General features: G+C 44.8%; 1 protein-coding gene across 2 annotated transcripts in view; it reads left to right on the forward strand.

The window, feature by feature from the left end:
* CRYM (crystallin mu) overlaps positions 1 to 19,628 on the forward strand; it is a 71,102-nt gene that overhangs the window by 34,582 nt on the left and 16,892 nt on the right. For both annotated transcript variants that reach the window (XM_085885389.1, XM_085885388.1), the window contains exons 3-4: positions 9,493 to 9,555; positions 9,863 to 9,964. In XM_085885389.1, coding sequence (XP_085741515.1) covers positions 9,493 to 9,555; positions 9,863 to 9,964 — 165 coding nt within the window. The remainder of the gene's footprint in view (positions 1 to 9,492; positions 9,556 to 9,862; positions 9,965 to 19,628) is intronic.

Below are 19,628 nucleotides of genomic sequence, written 5' to 3' on the forward strand. Positions count from 1 at the left end.
CCATTGCGATGCCTTCCTTACCAACCATTAGGCGGCAAAGCAACAAATCATTGCGCGTTTCCAGATGCGGAGCAATTTTCTTCGCAAATTCAGTATCATTCCCTCCAGCATCATCATAAATTGTACAATGTCGAGGATTGTAATACGTGTGTATCGTTACTTGTGCATTGTCTAGCCACGTTTGTATTTCCTTATTCTCGTCTAAGATAGCATTTAGACATATCAAAGCATTTCTAATCGGTTCTTTTGGCAATCTCCACCAATAAACAATCGGATGCGGTGTCATCAGGATCATCATTGCTAAATGTGTCTTATCCCTGGGAATGTCAACATAAACCCCTTCTTTTGTGCATGCTATCGTGCATCCTAGCTTACACAACAAATATCTACCTCGCAGGTTTACTGGCGTAGTGGTTGTGAGAAGAAAGGCATGTTTCTCTTGCAAAGGTCCGCACCGTACTGGTAATTGTGTTGTTGCTTTTAGTGTCTGTACCTTACCCCCTAATCCTACTACTTGTACTTCAGTATTTGATTTTTCAACTCCTGGCAGTTCCTTCGCTGCAATAGTGGAGTGAGTGGCTCCTGTGTCGACTAAGAAAGGAAGCTTCTTACCTGAAATATCCAGAGTGAGGGTCTGCTCCTCTGTTGATGTTGGTGTCAGCATCGCTCCCTGCAACACGGGTCCACCCGCGGTGTGTCAATACGACTTACAACCCTGCAGCCGTCTTGATCCACCGTCTTGTTGAAACCCCGGTCGTCCTTGAGGGCAGTTCCTTCGCCAATGTCCTTGCTTCCCACACTGGAAACATTCCTGCGGCGGCGCTGTCGGTTGTGCTCGGCTTTGGCCTGCTGCAGTTCTTGAGCGGGTCAGTCGTGGCGATCATGTCCAACCTCGACTTTTTCCAGCTCGTTTCTTGGGTTTCCCTCTGTCCGGTGCCACCGGCGGGGGTCTTTGTTGGATTCTCATTCGGCGGTCCCAATGCCTAGCCGCTTCTTCGTCTTCTGAGTCTGTTTCATCTTCCTCTCGTTCCCACTTTCTCCAATCTTTATTCTTCCTTTGCTCTGCCACTTTGTCTAACAACACCATTTCGAACACTTCCTCTTTAATTTTTGTTTTTGCGCTCTCCTGTTCTTCTGACCGGGTTGAACATTGGTCGGCAGCTGTACAAATCTCAGTTGCTGGTCTTGCCTGCCAGCTGAGTATTACATACTTCAACTGCTTCTTGATTTGGGGTCTGAGCCCTTCCATTAGTAAGTTAGTCAACGCTCGCTGTGGTATCTCTTGTTCAACTTGAAAACCCCCATATTGCAAGAATGCCTGCACTAATCCATGCATGAATTTGGACGCCCGTTCCCCTTGACGTTGCTTTGTTTCATCGATCTTATCCCAATCTAGCGCTGCCGGTCGCATCGCGCTCTCAATTGCATCATAGAGGAGCTGACGCGCAGCCTGCCTCTCTGCAGCAGTCCATGCCGCTGCTCCCTGTGGTTCTTCCTCTGGCCAATTGCCATCTTGTTTAGCCCTTTTCCACACAAATGGGGACACCACTGCATGGCATAATACTCCAATGTCTTTATGCAAGCAGCGGTGTGCCTCAACCCACTGCACTTTTAATTCCTTTGTTGCTCCTACATTCCCTCTCAATTCTCGCACTCGTTCCTTCATTGATCTCAATTCACTTTCTCTAAACGGTCTGTACACCGATTGAGCTGGCCCTCCTGGCCCCGCTGGAATTATTTCTTGGACCGGGTAGGCAGAGGCTGTGGCCAGCAGTCCCATGGCTCCCAGGTCCAGATACAAACTTGGTGTGCTATTCACACACGCAGGTGGAACACCTGCATTGTTTCCCTGGTCTTCCCACCTCTGCACTGCAGTTACAGGGGCGGGAAGATTTCCCTTAACTTGCATCCCCTTAGTTTGTGCTCCCATTTTCTCGACTTTTTGCTCCACTAATTTTCTAGCTACCTCATTTACCTGTAGGGCTTCCTCCTCCCACATGTCATATGCTCGCATGTCTGGCTCAGGTTTTACTTTATCATTCATTCGATGTTCTCGTCGGCATGATAGGTTATCTACGATTTCTGATCTTAAAGAACCCCATCTTGGGAATGGGTGTGGATCCCCCTTTGTCCACTTTTGCCACAATGCCAATTGGGTGCATGACTTAGGTCCATATTTTTCATACATCAATCCCGCGGCTGTATTCGGGGGTGTGGCATCTTTATCCATTTTTGGCTTTGACGCTTTATTTCCCATATTTCCTTATTTCCCTGATCCTTCCTAGAGTTTTCTTGGGCTGGGTTTGTGTTTTCCGCCTGGGGTGTTTCTTCACACTCTCCCAATGCACACTTCCCGCTCCCTCAACCTCCCAACGGAGTCTTTTGGGTTGGGTCAGGGGTTTTCACACCTTTCCCTCCCCTCAATCTCCCGTTCGGATCTTGGCCCTGGCGTATCCTTGGGTCTCCCCCACGGCCTCCCAACGGAGTGTCCTGGGGTTTCCCTCAACCCTCCAATGGGCCCTTACCTTCCCGGGTACCCCTTTCCGATGTGCAAATAAAACTCCTCCTCCCCTGGTTCGTTTTGTAAGGGCAAGGACAGATCTCAGAGAGCAGCGAGTATCCCCAGTGTGAGAAAGGAGGCAGCTTTCTTACCTTTTCCTTAAGCTGGCCGGCTCTTTCCTCCTTTGTCTCACCAGGGCTCTCGAGCTCCTCCTCGATCCGGCTTGCCCCTGCTCGCTGCGCCAATTGTTGAGATCCAGGTGAGGTCCACACTGATTAAGATCAAGCTTTGTTCCCACCGATCTTGGTAGAGAGGGTTTTATTACACATCAGATATATGCATATGGAGACAACAGGCTTTGAACACAATAGTCCACCCAGCCTAATCCTCTAGTGAGCTGGCTTTCAGCACTGCCTTGTATTCAGTTTACTGTGACCTCTGAATGACTGCTTGTCAAAGAGGATTTGTTACCATTCATTAGTTTTTTTTCGCATTCTCCTGCCAGTACTGCTAATAAGAGAGCACAGAGAGTACAGAAACAGCTCCCTTCCTTCCTTCCTTCCCTTATCAGGATTTGCAAGGTCGCCTCCTACATGTTGTTGGGCTTTAGCAGTTCTGGGCAGTAATCCAACAGATTCCAGGCAGCCCAGCTGCCCGGTCAGAAAGGCGACTCCAAACAGTCAACAAGGCCAGCTGTGGTGTAACAGTGCCAGCCCTTAGGCTGGCAAAACAAGTTCTTTGACAGTGCACAGATAAACATTGGGAAGATTTATCCTTTCCCTATTTCCAATTAGTTCAAGAGTTTAACAAACCACTAAAAACATGCTTCGTTGCTGTTAGAGTATATACAATCCCCGACATATGCATATGCATATATATATATATATATATATGTATATATATATATATATGTATATATATATATATATATATATATATGTATATATATATATATATGTATATATATATATATATATATATACACACTGTATATCAGTTTTAAACGACTAAAAAAAAAAGTGCTGATAATAATGAATGAGGAGTGCATTGTTTGGTAACAAGAATAAATGGTATATGTTGGTGTCTAAATGCAATTCATATTCAATCAATTGTACATCAGAACGGCCATATTTGACAAAAATTAATCTCTTTTTGAGTCTTTGTTTTTACAAAAATCAAATGACCGGCAATGTCACCAAAATTTTGTTCAAAGCAAAACAAAACCAATACACATGAACTGCAACATCGATGTTTGAAGTCGCTGACTACTGAATCTCTTAATCGTGCTCACTCTTGCTATCCATGTCATCACTTCTAGATTCGTCACTTTCATCGCTTGTATCAGTCTTCAGGTGTTTCCTGAAAGTACCTTTGTTGGTGCTTTGTACGTATAATATTCAGCTTCTCATTTTGAGATCTTCAAGATAGATGGTGGCCTGCGATTTGAAACTTCCCCAAGAGTAATTCTGCTGAATGATATGAAAGTGGTCACGGCCAGGATGTTTCGTGTCCTTTGGCAGGAAACACCAAACGCAAAGATGTTTTTCGTGGAGCTTTCCGACCTGGCTGCAGGTAGACAATGTTGTGACTCCTGACCATGATAATTCCACAGGTACCTCAGTCGGACTGTGGGTTTCAATGGCATCCTTCTCTTTTTGATGGATAACCTGTTGCAGTTTTCGAGAACGAGCAATATTGACATTGCAGTTTTTATTGCACAGTTTATTGTGATAACCTGAAGCCCAATTTACAGTGTCGTAAAAATGTCCACACTTATCCAAATCCTTCCATTTCACTACAAGCTCCTGTCTGCAAAGAATGCAACTTCTACTTTCCTCAACCAATTAATCATACAGATATTCAATGTTTCTCTTCTTTGCAAAAATCAATGGTTTCGACATGATGTAATCTTGACCACCTCATTTAATACTACATATTGACTTTGATGACTATCTGGAAAAAAAAAAAAGACAAACAAATCTTATGTTGTTACCATGTCATGGACAGAATACCACAACTAGAAGAGTCGATTATGAAGGATTTGTAACGTTCTGGGAACCGTTTAGAATTGAAAAATATATCTTGCTTTCAAATACAACCCGTCGCTTCGCTGAGGGGAATATAAAGACGGGGGCAGGGGGCTTGGGGGAAATGGTCCCTTATGCCGGCATTAGTACAGGATTGAATGAAATTGGGTACGTTAAAACAGCACGTTCAAACGGGTCAAACTGCACTGCCAAGAGACATACATGGGGGTGGAGGGGCTTTGAGAGGAGGTAAGTGTGAGTGAAGGGGAAGGGAAGGAAGGGTGTTTTCCTTCAATCGTCAAAAAATCTCTGCCAGTGTTCATGCATTTATTTAATTTCCACACATACGATGAGCTCTAAAATCTTATAACCTGAGACAAATTGTGCAATTGATCTGAGCAGCAGTTGTGACTGCCAAAAAAACCAGTTTTCATTTGTCCAAGTCACACATTCTTTGGCATCCCTTCCTCTTCGCGGCCTCTAAAGAGTTGTACGGTGGCGGAGGGGGTTTGGGGGGGGGCAGGGAAGGCAAAATGAGAAGGGAAGGCAGCTCCAAACGGTTCTTTTGACCACGTGCTTGTCAAAGTGGACATCTCTCTGGCTGTTATCAGAGAACCACCTCGGCGCTGTCGAGTCTGGCATTTCATTCAGGCCGACTGGTAGGGTCTCCGAGCAGCCAACAAACTTAGACTGGTCTCCCATCGCTACTTTCTCCAACATCAACTCATCCTGGGAATTCTTTCAAAGAAACTTGCTCTCCCTCATACGCAGATTTATCCCCTCTCGTCTTCAGTTGTCCTACCCTTCCTCCCGCCCTTGGTTCACTGAAGCTTGTGGTGAGGCAGTTGTCCTGAAACAACTTGCCTTTGCCTCATGAAAAGCAAACCCAACTGAGGGTAATCTCAGTTCCTTCCATAAAGCTTGGAACAAGTGTGTAACCCTGCCTCAGATTCTGCAACCGGTCTAGATGGCATCAGCCCACGTGTCTTAAAAACCTGCTCCTCTGCTCTTGCTCACCCTCTCTGTTCTATTCACCCTCTCATTTGCTAAAGGTCATCTGCCGTCTGCTTGGAAATTAGCAAACATCACCCTCCTGCATTAAAAGGTGCAAAAAGAGATCCCTGAAACTACAGACCAATCAGCCTTCTCCCAACCATCAGCAAGGTTAAGGAATCCATCATTGCTTCAGACATTGAATCCTTCCTCTTCTCCAATGTCTTGATTTCCGATCATCAATTTGGTTTCAGACAAGGTCACTCTCTGCTGGATATGCTGCTTCTGCTCTCCCAACAATAGATGGTGGTACTCAATGTCAGACATGAAATCCGAGCCGTATCCCTGGACATATCACGTGCATTTGACACGGTCTGGCACACTACCCTGCTCATCAAACTCTCTTCCTGTGGTATCCAAGGCCATCTCCACTCATGGCTCGCAGACTTCCTCTCCTGTTGCAGCCAACGTGTGGCCCTAAATGGAGTTCTCTCATCCCCTCTTCCCGTCCAGGCTGCAGTTCCTCAAGGCAGTGTTCTGGGCCCTGTTCTTTTTCTGGTTTTTATCAATGATCTCTCCGACTCTCTGGAAAATCCTCTTTATCTCTTTGTTGATTACTCCACCCTCTGTCGTACCATCGGTCATCCCTCAGACCGGCAAGTAGCAGCTTCTTCGCTCTCTGCTGCTGATCTGGGTAAAACCACAAACTCAGCCATCACGTGGAACATGTCTTTCAATCCTGACAAATCTCACGCTCTCACGGTCTTTCTGAAAGGACCGTTTGGAACCCACCCCCCCCCCCCCCCGGACACAGACTGACATTCATTATTATTATCGATTTCCAAATCGTCTCCACAAAATCGATTTTCGCCTTGATATTTATTACATTGGGTCACGTGATGAATTATAAAAATATAACTGGACACATTTTATTACCCTGCATGGTGCACAACTTACGACCACGTTTGAAGCAACAAAAGCTTGGACATTACTTTAGATGATTAGCAAGAAGCAAGGTATTGTGTGATGCTGGCAGTCATTTTGTAAAAGGCACTCTGTTGGACACACCCACATTTTCAGAAGGGTCACCCCAGCTCATTTTAATCAGCAGGTCTCATTGATCTGGAAACCACTTTGGAACTTAGATCCCTGAAGATTCGTCACGATTCCTTCATGATTGGACTCCACTATTTATCGGCATTATTACAAGGTTTTCAATGATATGACAACATGGATCTTGTCCAAGATGATTGATAATTTGGTGTGGTCACACAGATGGGAAGGAGTGGTAGGTAACTCCTCGAGTATTTTTGTCAATGTAGATAATGCCAGGGTCTGCAGACACATCTTCTGCCTTCATTACGTCTGCCTTACCAGTTTTCATTTCATTACGTCCAAAAGTTCAAGAGTGCATTGAAGTCAAACAAACAGACACTTCTCCAATTATATAGTTTGAGGCATTCTTATGCCATGCTATGCTGAAGGATTTAATCAAAAGGTGACATGTCATACCATAAACATTCTGCTCTATTCACTCTATTATTTGCCTGCAAGAGGTCATCTTCCATCTGCTTGGAAGTCAGCCGACATCACTTTCATCAACTATCCTTGCTGCTTTTGTACAGTATGGTGTGAACAAAAATAACTTCCATTTCGCTACGAAGCTCAGTGTTGGATGCTTTGGTTTTAACATTGTTCAAAATGTGCGAAATGAAACATTTAAAAAGATCTCAAATTATTTGCACTCACTTTTCAACATCATCGTGATGCTTATTATCAGTTTGTTTAAACTTTCTTGAGATAAGAAGATGATTTATAATACCAGATGGCATGATACTGTTGTGGTTGACCAAATTCGCAAACCACCATTCAGGTCCCTTAGGTGAGATATCTCTGTAAGTATATGTGTAGTTAGGCCCAAACCCGTTGTTTCGAGGGAATAAATGTCATTCAGTCGGGCTGCGACTCTTCAGGATAGCCGTTTTTCTTTTACTATCTTTATTTTGGACCAGCCGCCATTACTACCACCACCAACCACGTCTCAACAGCAATCACACAACAACCACCAACCACAACGCCGCTTCACAACAACCACCGACCACAACGCCGCTTCACAACAACAACCACCAACCACAACGCCGCTTCACAACAACAACCACCAACCACAACGCCGCCTCACAACAACAACCACCATCCACAACGCCGCTTCACAACAACAGCCACGACTTTTACCGTCACAACTCGCCACCATCGCATCCACACCATCTCGCGCCACTCGTGGGCACCGATACTGGACTCGTGCAGGGCGCGCACCGAGCAGCGTATTCAAAAACATCACGGACTTTCCGAAGAAAAACGGATCAAAAACGACTCACGCCCACTTTTGTTCCGTCCAATCGGTGAGCGAGGGGCGATTTGGCCCCGCCTCCAGGGCGTTGGAGGGCGGTCGCTATATGCAAATACATGGATCAAAAAGCATTCACGCCCACTTTTCCTCGGGCCAATGGGGAGCCAGTTAGAGAGGTGAAGGGTCGGAGGCAAAGGGTCAAGGGTGAAAGAGCGAAGCCACGGGGCTTATATAAACGGCTGCGTTCGTCAGTAAGTAGTTGTGCGGAGTTCAAGAGAGTCGTCGGTGGAGCTGGAAAGAAGTGAGAGAAGTCAAGAGTGAAGAGTTGGGACGAGCCAAGAGAGGAGATGGAGAGGGCGAGTAGACGGAGCTGTGGAGAGGTGACGGCGGCGAAGGCGGACGAGGGGGTGCTCGCGTCGGTGCCGGGAGCTGCAGAGGGAGAGGCCAGCAACGCGACCGAGGTGGAGGAGGAGACGCTCGCCGCGGGACCCGAGACAGGGTGAAATCCTTCTTCCCCCGAGCATCAGCAACCCCCTCCTGTTTCCCCCCGCGCTGAGATAGTGCGACAAAGGGGGCCCCTTTCCCACCCCCTACCAGACACTGTCCGCGAGGCCCGCGGAGTTGAGGCGCCACCGCCGCTCTGCGTCTCATCATCAGACGGTAGGCCCGACACGGTCTCGGCCCCAGGCCCGCCTCATCCTGGAGGGTGGTTCTTTTCTTTTGCTTTGGGAATATGTGTTGTCGGCGCCGTCTGTGAAGTAAAATTGTATAAGTGTTGCCGTGTGCCCGGTAGTCGGTTAGATCTGCATTGTTGCATTTGCTTTTTGTGTAATATTGCATTGTCTTCTTCTTTTACATGTGCTTTTGGTGGAATTGTATATGTGTGCTTTCCGTTCATCGCGAAATAAATGTGCTTATTGTTGAACTGTTTTCCCGCTTCGCTTCGTCTTTTCTTTCATTGAATCTCCATCTTACTTCACGTAAAGGGTTGGTCGTGGGCTAAAACGCCCGATAATTAATCGAACCGTCGAGGCCGACGAATAACACCGCTCAGTTATCCCGATAGTACGGAACGGGTCGCTTAAAGTGGCCCGTGTCCGAAGTCGACCTGCGGCGAGGTGCGATCGCCCGGTCTACCCTCCGTGTGGGTACTTAGGTAGGTCGAATTTGGCGAGCAACCCTATCCCACGCGGGGGCCGATTGGCATGATCGTGGTGAAACCGAAAGGTCCACCCGTGACTGGTTCCCGGCGTTAGTCCGAGAGGGTCACGACTGGATTGTCCGTCCGGTGGGCGACGTGCCGCGATTCGAGTTACGTGGCCGTCCGCACGCCGGCGGGCGCGAATCCGCAACAATACGATACACATTTACAGAGAGAATTGGGGGTCTTCCCCCTATCCTGAACCCCTTCCCTCAGATATGCTACCCGACAGAAACCATACTTAGGGTACCCTGACACAACATGCAAAATTTGGTCAGATTTGGATGTTTTTTTATTACTATTATTTTTTTTTGAAGCATACTCTTATGAATACACAAATTAAATTTTATGATATCGATGATTATGGAAGATGATGTATAATACTGATGATGATCATAATTAAAATCTTGTTAATTTTGTACAGATTATTGAGGGCTCCGTTATCACGCACATGCGAACTGCTGCCGTGTCTGCCATCGCAACAAAGGTGAGTAGAAATTTTTATTTGAATAAAAATATTTATTTTGAGAACTTGTATGAAGTAAATAACAAAATAAAATTATGCGATGAGGTAATGACTGAGGGAAAGCAAGAGATTTGTTCCACGACAGAGCTTCGGTTGTGTTGGTCAGGAAAGGTAACGTTTGTATTGCATTATAATCAGCCTCAATGATGAAATAAATTTCCTTTCTCATGCCTCACTCAGTAACCACTCGTACAGACAGATTCATCCATCTTTTCTTTGTTCTCATTGCACATTTTGAACCTCCTTGTTCCTCACCACCCAAATTCAGTATCTGGCGAAACCTGAATCCAGTGTGTTGTGCATTCTTGGAGCTGGAAAACAGGCCGAGAGCCATTACTATGCTCTCATGAGCGTCCACAAGTTCAATGAAGTGAGTGGGATGAGTTTTGGGCGATGTTATATGACATGGATGGGATTTTTGATCGACGTTTATTTAACAACCATAATTTTTCAAATGACGTAAAAAAGGGAGGACACTTTTTGCAGCATAATCTCACATGCACTGTGGTCCTCTTGGCATGGGGAATGTGGTCAATATTACCGTCCTGTTCAGACAGGCCTGCTGTTGGCACCATTTCAGCTTTTTTAAGGTTCACTTTTTGGCCTTTAAGGTTTACTGACACAAAAACTTCGACTTTCAACAATTTTATCACATCTTTTGCTTCTTCTTTAATGGCCACAATTATTAACGCATTCTAGTGGGGTTGACAAGGGGGAAGCTTAGCCTAAGGCTTTCACAAACCGGCTGGCCAGGACTGACATTCAACTCAGGTCTGGGCAGGAATTTGTAATATGTTCAAGGTGTCGGCGATATGTCGTCTTCTCTTTGCGAAGGACACCATGGAATAATTATTGTCCACCAACTAATTCCAGCCTGTTTTAACGTCCATCCAGGGGACCGCACACACATTGATGAATAACCCAGCCTGTCTAATTTAATCCTGCCTGTGAAACATTGGATTAGACCCTGCCTGTGAAACACTGGGATGACAGTTTATAGCTGGTCCGAGATTCAAACACAGGCTGGACAGCTTGGAGGCGAGTGTGCGTACCTTCAGGCCATCCTGTGAGCCTTCAATTTTATCTCGTCTATCAAATTAATTTAATAATTTCGGGTTTTTTAGGGTCATTCACTTATTCATTAAAAAATTAACTTCTACTTTCAGCAATTTATGTACATGCAAAGACTTGGCTGTAAGTGAACCCCATCGCTGTGATGCATTAGTAGTAGGGGTTGCAGGTGTTGCCTAATGCTGTTGTAATCCAGTGTTGGCATTTTGAAGACATAAAATTGTTTTTTTCTATTCTTTTTTTGTAGGAAGCCTAAAACTCTTCTTTTCACCCACCAAAGAATGGGGTCGGGGATCATTTAATATTACCTTTCACATCACTACAAAGGCTGAGGCACTACAGAGCGTTATTATTATTATTTTATTTTTATTTTAAATCCAACTTTTTTTTCAAAATGCTGAATGTTTTTTTGCTGAAAATACTCCACCGCACTCACTGATGAATCTCTGAGTTTTAAGACTATCCATTCAGCCATCTCTGAGCAAAACGCAAAACACACACACACACACACACACACACACACACACACACACACACACACACACACACACACACACACACACACACACACACACACACACACACACACACACACACACACACACACACACACACACACACACACACACACCTCTTATGGTATTGATTGTACCAGTTACATTTGGCTGAACTTTTGGTAAATGTTAAATTGAGATGATGCACACAATCTGAATGTAAATGCCAATATCTTTAAAGTCCCTGGATCTAAGAGTCAACTCAGGGACTTTACAGCCATTGGCTCGGTGCCCAGGGTGCATGGCATAGTTGTCGATCCCAAATATCTGACACATTGACCACCCATGCCCTGTGATGGGCCACACCCTGACATTCAAAAATGGACAATCGGGGCATGGTCTGGAGCTCAATGACGTCACAATGCTTTTGTCACCCATGACACACATGTGTCACCAAAAGGGTAAATAAAAACACGATTAAACTAGAAGGGCACTCGGTAGAGCGCATACCTCTGCCACATAATGCCTGATTGAGAACAAATTGGGCCCAATACTTTTTTGAAATATCATGCTATCCAGTACTATATCGTTTTTGGTCCGATCTCTCAATGGTGAGGAATTGCTTTAAAAATTAAATCGTTCTCGTTTCCAGATCCGGATTCGGATCTTCACCAAAATCGAATCAATTTGTAATGGTCACACAGCCAACCTGTCCACCTGGTTTGATCCGAATCCGTCCAGAACTTTTTGAGATATCGTACTATGTATTAATTTAACCCTGTCTCAATGGTGAAGAATCGCTTCAAAAAATTATCGGATCCAGATTCAGATCTTCACCAAAATCGAATCAAATCTTCGTTATAACACACTCAACCTGCCAACCAAATTTGCTCCGAATCGATCCACAACTTTTTGAGATATCCTGCACACAGACAAACAAACAAGAAAGAGACGTCGTGCAGAGCATGATAGTTGCAAAATACACCCCACTCTGCAAAGGTTGCCATGGATCCATCAAATTGTCCATTTAATGAAGATTAAAATTGACAATCTTCATCAAAGCATTGGTGAATCAGATGAAAATTGATTATTTTTCAGATTGAAATTGATGATTATAGAAGTTTTTGACCATTTGACTTCAGACATTTAACCTTTTGACTTCAGAAATAATTGGTTTCCCAATTGAGTGACACAATGTGCAAATCTTGTTCAAATTTCAAGTCAAGAGGATGAAAAATGACTTTTAGAATTTTGACCTCAAGATGACCTTTAACCTCAAAATAAATCCGCTTCTCAGTTGAGACTACCTCTACAACTTGGTAACGTTTCATGACGATCGGTTAAGAATTGTGACCTGGAGGTGATAAACAGATAGAATAACAAAATCGACTAACCAAGATACAGTCAAAGCTCGTTACTATGCCACCCGTCGGGACCGAGCGAGAGTGGCATAGTAACGAGATTTTGTAAAAACGGCCTTATTTTCTCAAGTTACCCATCTGTAGTTAATCTTTAGACAAAATTTATTCCAGCAAGTAAAAGGCACGACTGTTGTATAAGCTAAGCGAACGGAGAACATACACACACGAACAGAGTTCACACACTAACATATGGCATGGCGAGAAATTCACGACACACTAAGCTTTCAAGAATCGTCGGCTGGCGCATCTTCTTTCGGCGGATCTCGTGCATCTCGTTGTCTAGCCGATCGCACGCTTGCATCACACCGGGCTTCCCGCTTCTCTGCTGCATGAACTTCCGGACGGTGCTACAAGCGCGCTGGGCTTCCTCGAACGGAACGATTTCCTCCTCGACAGTTACCTCGTCATCTTCGCTTTCCACCGGCTCCTCACTGCACAGAATCTCCTCCGCAATCTCCTCCAGCGTGAAATACCCGCCAGTCGCGAGGCGCTCGTCGGCTTCGAGAAAGTCAGACAGCTCGATCTCCTCGTTCTCGTGCATCTTTTCCTCGGCAGGCAGAGCTTCCCAGATGTCGGGCAGCTCCGCATCCTGTGGCTCAGTTTGGATCTCCTCTTCGATGAACTTGGCCTTCGCGAAACAGTTCCTGATAGTCGACTTGCCGACCTGCTCCCAAGCACGCCGGGCGACGTGTAGAGTGTCGAGCAACGTGAACTTGAACTCCTTTCCCTCGTCTATGGCCTCAAGCCGGCGGCATAGCAGGAGCTTCTTGTAGTGGCGCTTGAGGTTCTCTATGATTCCCTGATCCATTGGTTGCGAATTGGCTGTCATGTTGGGTGGGAAGAAGACCAGTTGGATGTTGTTCAGCTCGAGCTCGGGAGGGTGGCCAGAGAAGTTATCGAGACAGACCAGCACTCTGCGTCCCTGCTGGCCGAGTCGTCCGTCCCACGCACGCAACATCTCCTCGAAAAGCTCCGCCGTCATCCACGCCTTCGAGTTCGCCTTGTACTTGACCGGGATCTCTTTGTTCTTGAAGGCACGGGGTTTCTTGGAATTGCCAATCACCAGAAGAGGGAACTTCTCGCTGCCGCTCATGTTTGCCCCAACCAGAAGAGTGATCCTTTGCTTGCTTTTCTTTCCTCCAGTACACCGCTCTCCCCTGAAAGCCATGATCTTGTTCGGAAGCAGCTGCCAGAAGAGTCCAGTCTCGTCCAGGTTGAAGATATCGTCTGCGGAGAACTGCCCGAGTAAGGGCCGGAGAACCTGTTGTTGCCACTCAAGAAGGGATTGTGAATCCACCGCTCCAGCTTCGCCCTGCACTGTCTTGAACGTGATGCCGTGGCGCTTCTTGAAATTGCCCAACCAACCGTCGCTCGCCATGAAGTCTGGGATGTGCATCAGCTCGGCCAGTTTCATCGCCTTCTCCTTGATCAGATCGCCGCTGACAGGCACATTCTGTCCTCTTGATTGCTTCAGCCACATGAGCACTCCCTCATCAAGCTTCGGGTCGTGAGCCTGCGTCAACTTCATGCGCTTCGATGGAAATCCAGCTTTGATTGCAGCCTCGATTGCATCCTTCTTGCTGAGAATGCCCTTCACGGTGGTTCTCTTAACTTCGACGCCCCATTTCTTGCTAATCTCCCTGGCCAACTTGGACTGATTCGGCTCCTTCTTCGCGGCATCGATTATCTCCTTCTTCTCCTTCAGCGTAAAGTCAGTTCGCTTGCGTTTCTGAGCTGACATTATGGGCTGAATTTGAAAAAAAATGATGTCACTGTTGTACGTGTGCCTGCGTGTCTGTGTGTGTGCTCGCGCTTTTTTGTGTCTCGTTGTGCGTGTTGTGATTGGCTTGTTGTGGCTGGCATCGGGGAGAAGAATCGCGTGTTTTGACACAGTCTGACTATGCGCGTACGTATTGAGTTATGTTGTGCGCAGCTGGACTGTAGTTCGTCGCTTCGCCTTTGGACGTGAGTGTGATAATCGAGCACTGCGCAATACAGACTTTTTCACGACTCGTGCCTTTTAACAGTCACACAGTAGTGGCATGGTAGCGAGAGTAGGGGGTGGCATAGTAAATTTATTTTGTATTGAATTTTGTCGGGACCGAGCAAAAGTGGTATAATAGCGAGAGTGGCATAGAAGCGAGGTGGCATAGTAACGAGCTTTGACTGTACTTGAAAAATCTTCGATTTTGCAAGTAACAACAAGAAGAAGATGTCATGCAAAGCATGACACTTGCAAAATCCCCCAAAAAAAATTGACCTCAAAAATAATTGGTGGTTGAATCAAATGACCAAATATGCAAATCCTCTTCAAATTTCAAGTCAATTGGATGAAAATTGACAATTTTTGAAATTCGGCCTGTGTCGTCCTTTTAGCTGATGTGAGGAATGACCAGGAACTACTGGACACCCGGTTTCTACCACACCAGCCACACAAATGCGGTTGATACAACAGCTATTCTGAACACATAATAAAGAGATAAGATTACTACTACCACTACTACTACTACTACTATTATTACTACTACTCCAACTACTAATCATAATAATAATCTGCATGCTCCGTTAAGGGGCGTAGCAACCTCCTTGGGGGTTGACCCATTTGATAATAATGATATACACGACCGGTCAAAAGTTTTCGAACACCCCCATTTTCGAGTTTTTACTGAAATTTAAGCAGTTCAAGTCTAATGAATAACCTGAAATGGTGCAAAGAATAAGCGGTAAACTGCCAGAAGTTTAAAAAAAAAAGTTTAGGTTACCAAAAACTGAAAAATAATGTAAATTTCGGAGTTGTTAGAAAAGGCACTTTTCAGGGAACAAGTAATGGGTCAGCAACTGCAGCTGTTCTGCAGCAATAGAAGTAAATTAAGCCTTGAAAGTTGATGCAAACAATTCCTCCAGGTGTCCCAACTTTTGTTGATTAGTTGCAAACCCTCTGTCTGTATAATAGCAGTGTTGGAACAGACTGTGTTGCTGCACCCTCTGAAGCATTATTTGGACAACATTGCACTGCAGGAAGTAGTATATTGCTCTCATAATGGCAAGAAAAAGACAATTAACAGAGGAAGACAGACAGACCATTATTACCCTTAAAAGTGTAGGTCTTTCCTTTAAATAAATTGCAAAGCATGCCAAGGTGTCGGTGATTACAGTTTCCTACACCATAAAAAGGCACATGGAAACTGTAGGAAACTCTGACAGGAAGAGGTCTGGCAGAGCCAAAGCCACAACATAATCAGAAGACAAGTTTCTGAGAGTCAATATCTTGCGTGATATGCGGCTCACAGGACAGCAGCTTCAAGCATAGCTTAACACTGGTCGAAGTAAAGTCTTAGTTTCAAATGTGAAGAGAAGACTTCCAGCTGCAGGTTTGACAGGTCGAGTGGCAGTAAGAAAGCCATTGCCAATATGGCAAAATAAGAAAAAGAGGCTTGCCTGGACCATGGAGCACCACCATTTCATTCACTACTGAAAACTAGAAGAAGGTCTTATGGACTGATGAATCAAAATTTGAAATCTTCGGTTCATCACATCGGGATTTTGTACGCCGACGAATCGGCGAAGGGATGGTTCCTCAGTGTGTGACACCAACTGTCAAACATGGAGGAGGAAGCGTGATGATCTGGGGCTCTTTTGCTGGATCCAGTCGGCGACTTGCACAGAGCGACTGGCACCCTGAACCAAAAGGGCTACCACAGCATTTTGCAGCACCATGCAATACCCTCTGGTCTACACATAGTTGGTCAGGGGTTCATCCTACAGCAAGATAACGACCCAAAACATACCTCCAGGCTATGTCAGAACTACCTTAGAAGAGAAGAACAAGATGGTAGGCTTCAAATTATGGAATGGCCAGCACAGTCTCCAGACTTCAACCCCATCAAGCTGGTTTGGGATGAACTGGAAAGAAGGGTGAAATCAAAGCCACCAACAAGTGCAACACATTTGTGGGAACTTCTGCAACAGTGTTGGGAAGAACTTTCCGAACAATATTTGATTTCCATTGTTGAAAGAATGCCACGAGTATGTTTGGCTGTTATATCTGCAAAAGGTGGCGACTTTGATGAGTCAAAAATCTAGATGAAATTTTGTTCAGCAAAACGATTCCATGATTTATTTTTTTTTATCTGAAATTGTTTATTTGTACTATGCTTTAATTTCAGAGTACAGTGAAACATTAAACTGCTAAAATTTCAGTAAAAACTGGAAAAATGGGGTGTTCTAAAACCTTTGACCAGTTATGTAACTGGCTGCAATAACTAATCAACCCACCCAAAGGGCGTATATTTTACAGCCTGGGTTTTGACCAATCGCACAATCACGGGCAACCTCTTGTGTACCGATTTAGTTATTGTGCGGTATAATTTCAACCAACCACGTTTTTTGAGCTGAGATAATCTCCCACCACGAGCCTCTGGTTGTTTCTCGTGCACAGTTAATCATGACGCCGAAGCGTGAAACGATGGACAAAATAAGTGATGATTGTTTACAGTTTTGACCTTGCATATATAATTCGACTTTCAACAAATAATTGTAAATCAGCAGGGCTGCTGTGGTGCAGGTAATAACCGAGACATGCAGCATGTACAGTACTGTCCTGTACCGTACCTGTGTGAACACTTTATTCATGTTATCTTTGTGTAATTGTAATCACTTACTTTGTTACTTGGCAAAAAAAATTTGGACAAGTATGTTGGTCTGTAGCATTTGTCTGTCTTTGTTCGTCACACGATTTTTGGCTACAGTTTTCAAGCAATCTTTCTGAATTTTTTTTTTTTGTGTGTGTAGGTGACCGGCCATGAACAGCAATGCTTAATTTTGTTGAAGAACCGAATCTGGATCTGGATTTGAGAATTTTTAAAGTGATTCTTCACCATTGAGAGATGGGGCCAAAAACTATGTGTAGCATGGTATCTCTAAAAGTTGTGGATGAGTTGGTTAGGTAACAAGAACAAGCCAATTCGATTTTGGTTCAGGTCCAGATTCAGATTCAGATCCGGCCCATCAGTGGGATACAAAATGTAAACTGTTCAGCCTGGCAGAGGTATGTGCTCAACCAAGTGCTGTTGCATTTCGCCAAGTGTCGCTCCATTTTATGAGTGATTTTTCATTTTTGGTTATTAGTGCCCTTAATTTGTAACCACGGCTCCCAAGAGCAAAAGTGTTGCTTGTGGTGAACCAAGTGCAAAAAAGTCACGGAAAGTGATGTCAGACTCAAAAAGTGGATGTTTTGGACAAGCTTGGTGGAGGTGAGAGTGCGTTATTTATTCGCTGGTGTTCAGAGTTGCAGACGATTTCGAAAAGAAACATTGCCAGATTACAAAGGGAAACAATTTCATAGATTATGGTATTGGGGAGGAATGGTGGGGGCTTTTGAGCTGGCATGATGGGCTAGACTGCTAGAGGTATGCATACTCACCTTTAAGCTGTCCAGCCTGGGTTTGAATCCCAACCCAGCTGTAAGTTGTCATCCCCTGTGTTTCACAGGCAGAGCAATTCATAAATGTTTGTGCTGTCCCTTGGATGGACGTTAAAACAGGGCGTCCCGTCTGTGGGCATTAGTTGGTGGATGTTTAAGACCCCATGGTGTCCTTTATGAAGAGGAGACGAGTTATCACTGGCACCCTGAACAAGTTAAAAAAAAAATTCCTGCCGTAAGTACTACTGGAAAGAGGCAAACCACCCAGTATAACCAACCCTAAAGGCCCGGTCACACCTTGACGTTTTAGCCAACGTATGCCGATTTTTGAATTTTTTTTCTAAAACACTGGCACACGTTGAATACGTTATGGGTAAGTTTTGATTACATTGAGAGCACGCTGAAAAACACTGCCATACGTCGTTGTACGTTGGCTTTAAACGTTGTACTTTTTGGTTGTCCTCAAATTTTTTCATGCTTGAAATTTCACGACGTATGCCGGCGTATGACTCACACGTTCCGCTACGCTGGCCACAAGTTGTATGCACGGTCTGCGATCGTTGACAGACAACAAAACACATGCAACTTGTAAGTTAATCATAAGTTGAGACACGCCGAGGTAATGTTTAGCGTACCCAAAACTTATTTCTAACCTATGATTAACGTGTTGTTGGCACGTTACGCGATCGTTGCCACACATCGACAGACGTTACTTTTAAGTTACTCATAGGCTGAAAGACGTCGGTATAATGGATCGTCCTTGCGTCAGCGTCCACGGCCACGGCCAGGACACTTATTTGCAGCATTCTTCAAACTTTTCTTCGGCACGACGAGGATGTTCACACTTCGATGTCCAGCTTGGCTATGATTCCAATTATCCATCGGCAGCGTCTATTTAAAATAGTCGAGTTTGAGCGTTTTAACACGTTCAGAAGAAACGCTTCAAATTTCAAAACCCCAGCGTCAAAAAACAAAGGCGAGTGACAGCAATTTGAATCGTTCATTGTAAACAATGAAAATAGCTGAGTGGTACCGTTTAAAAGTCGTTGAGTGTAAAAAAATCCAATTGTTGAGCGCAAGCGTCTACTTTCAATAGTGGAGATGCAGCCATTTAAATCGTTGAGTTTATCATTTAAATCGTTAAATCGTTAAACGCAAGGCCGATCCATCATAACCCACACCCTCCCCCTCACACTCACCTACTACTGCCAACATGAACAAACTACTACTAATACTACTACTAATACTGATACTGATACTGATACTGCTGACATGGACATCGACCCAAAAAGGACTCGAAAACACTGTTGGGTTCCCCTTTTATGAGCAGCATTTTTATATACCAATTCCCAAAACCGCTGGGAACACGTCTTTATATGGCAGTTGTAAGTTAGAAACACGTTAATTTTTTTTTTTTTGTCGACCGGAAGACGTCATTGCAATACGTCTACATACGTCGATGTGTGTTGGGACTACGTAAAGAATTGGTTCAAAGCACGTCAAACATAAGTTAGAAATAAGTTTCACGTAAAAAAGACATTACCGCGACGTGTTTCGACTTATGAGTAGCTTATAAGTAGCCTTTGTGGACGTGTGTAAGCGTCCACATATCGTGTGTAAAACTTA

The sequence above is a fragment of the Eptatretus burgeri genome, chromosome 6 (assembly GCF_056783735.1).
Source record: "Eptatretus burgeri isolate ZD-2024b chromosome 6, Ebu_testis_v1, whole genome shotgun sequence".
NCBI lineage: Eukaryota > Metazoa > Chordata > Myxini > Myxiniformes > Myxinidae > Eptatretus > Eptatretus burgeri.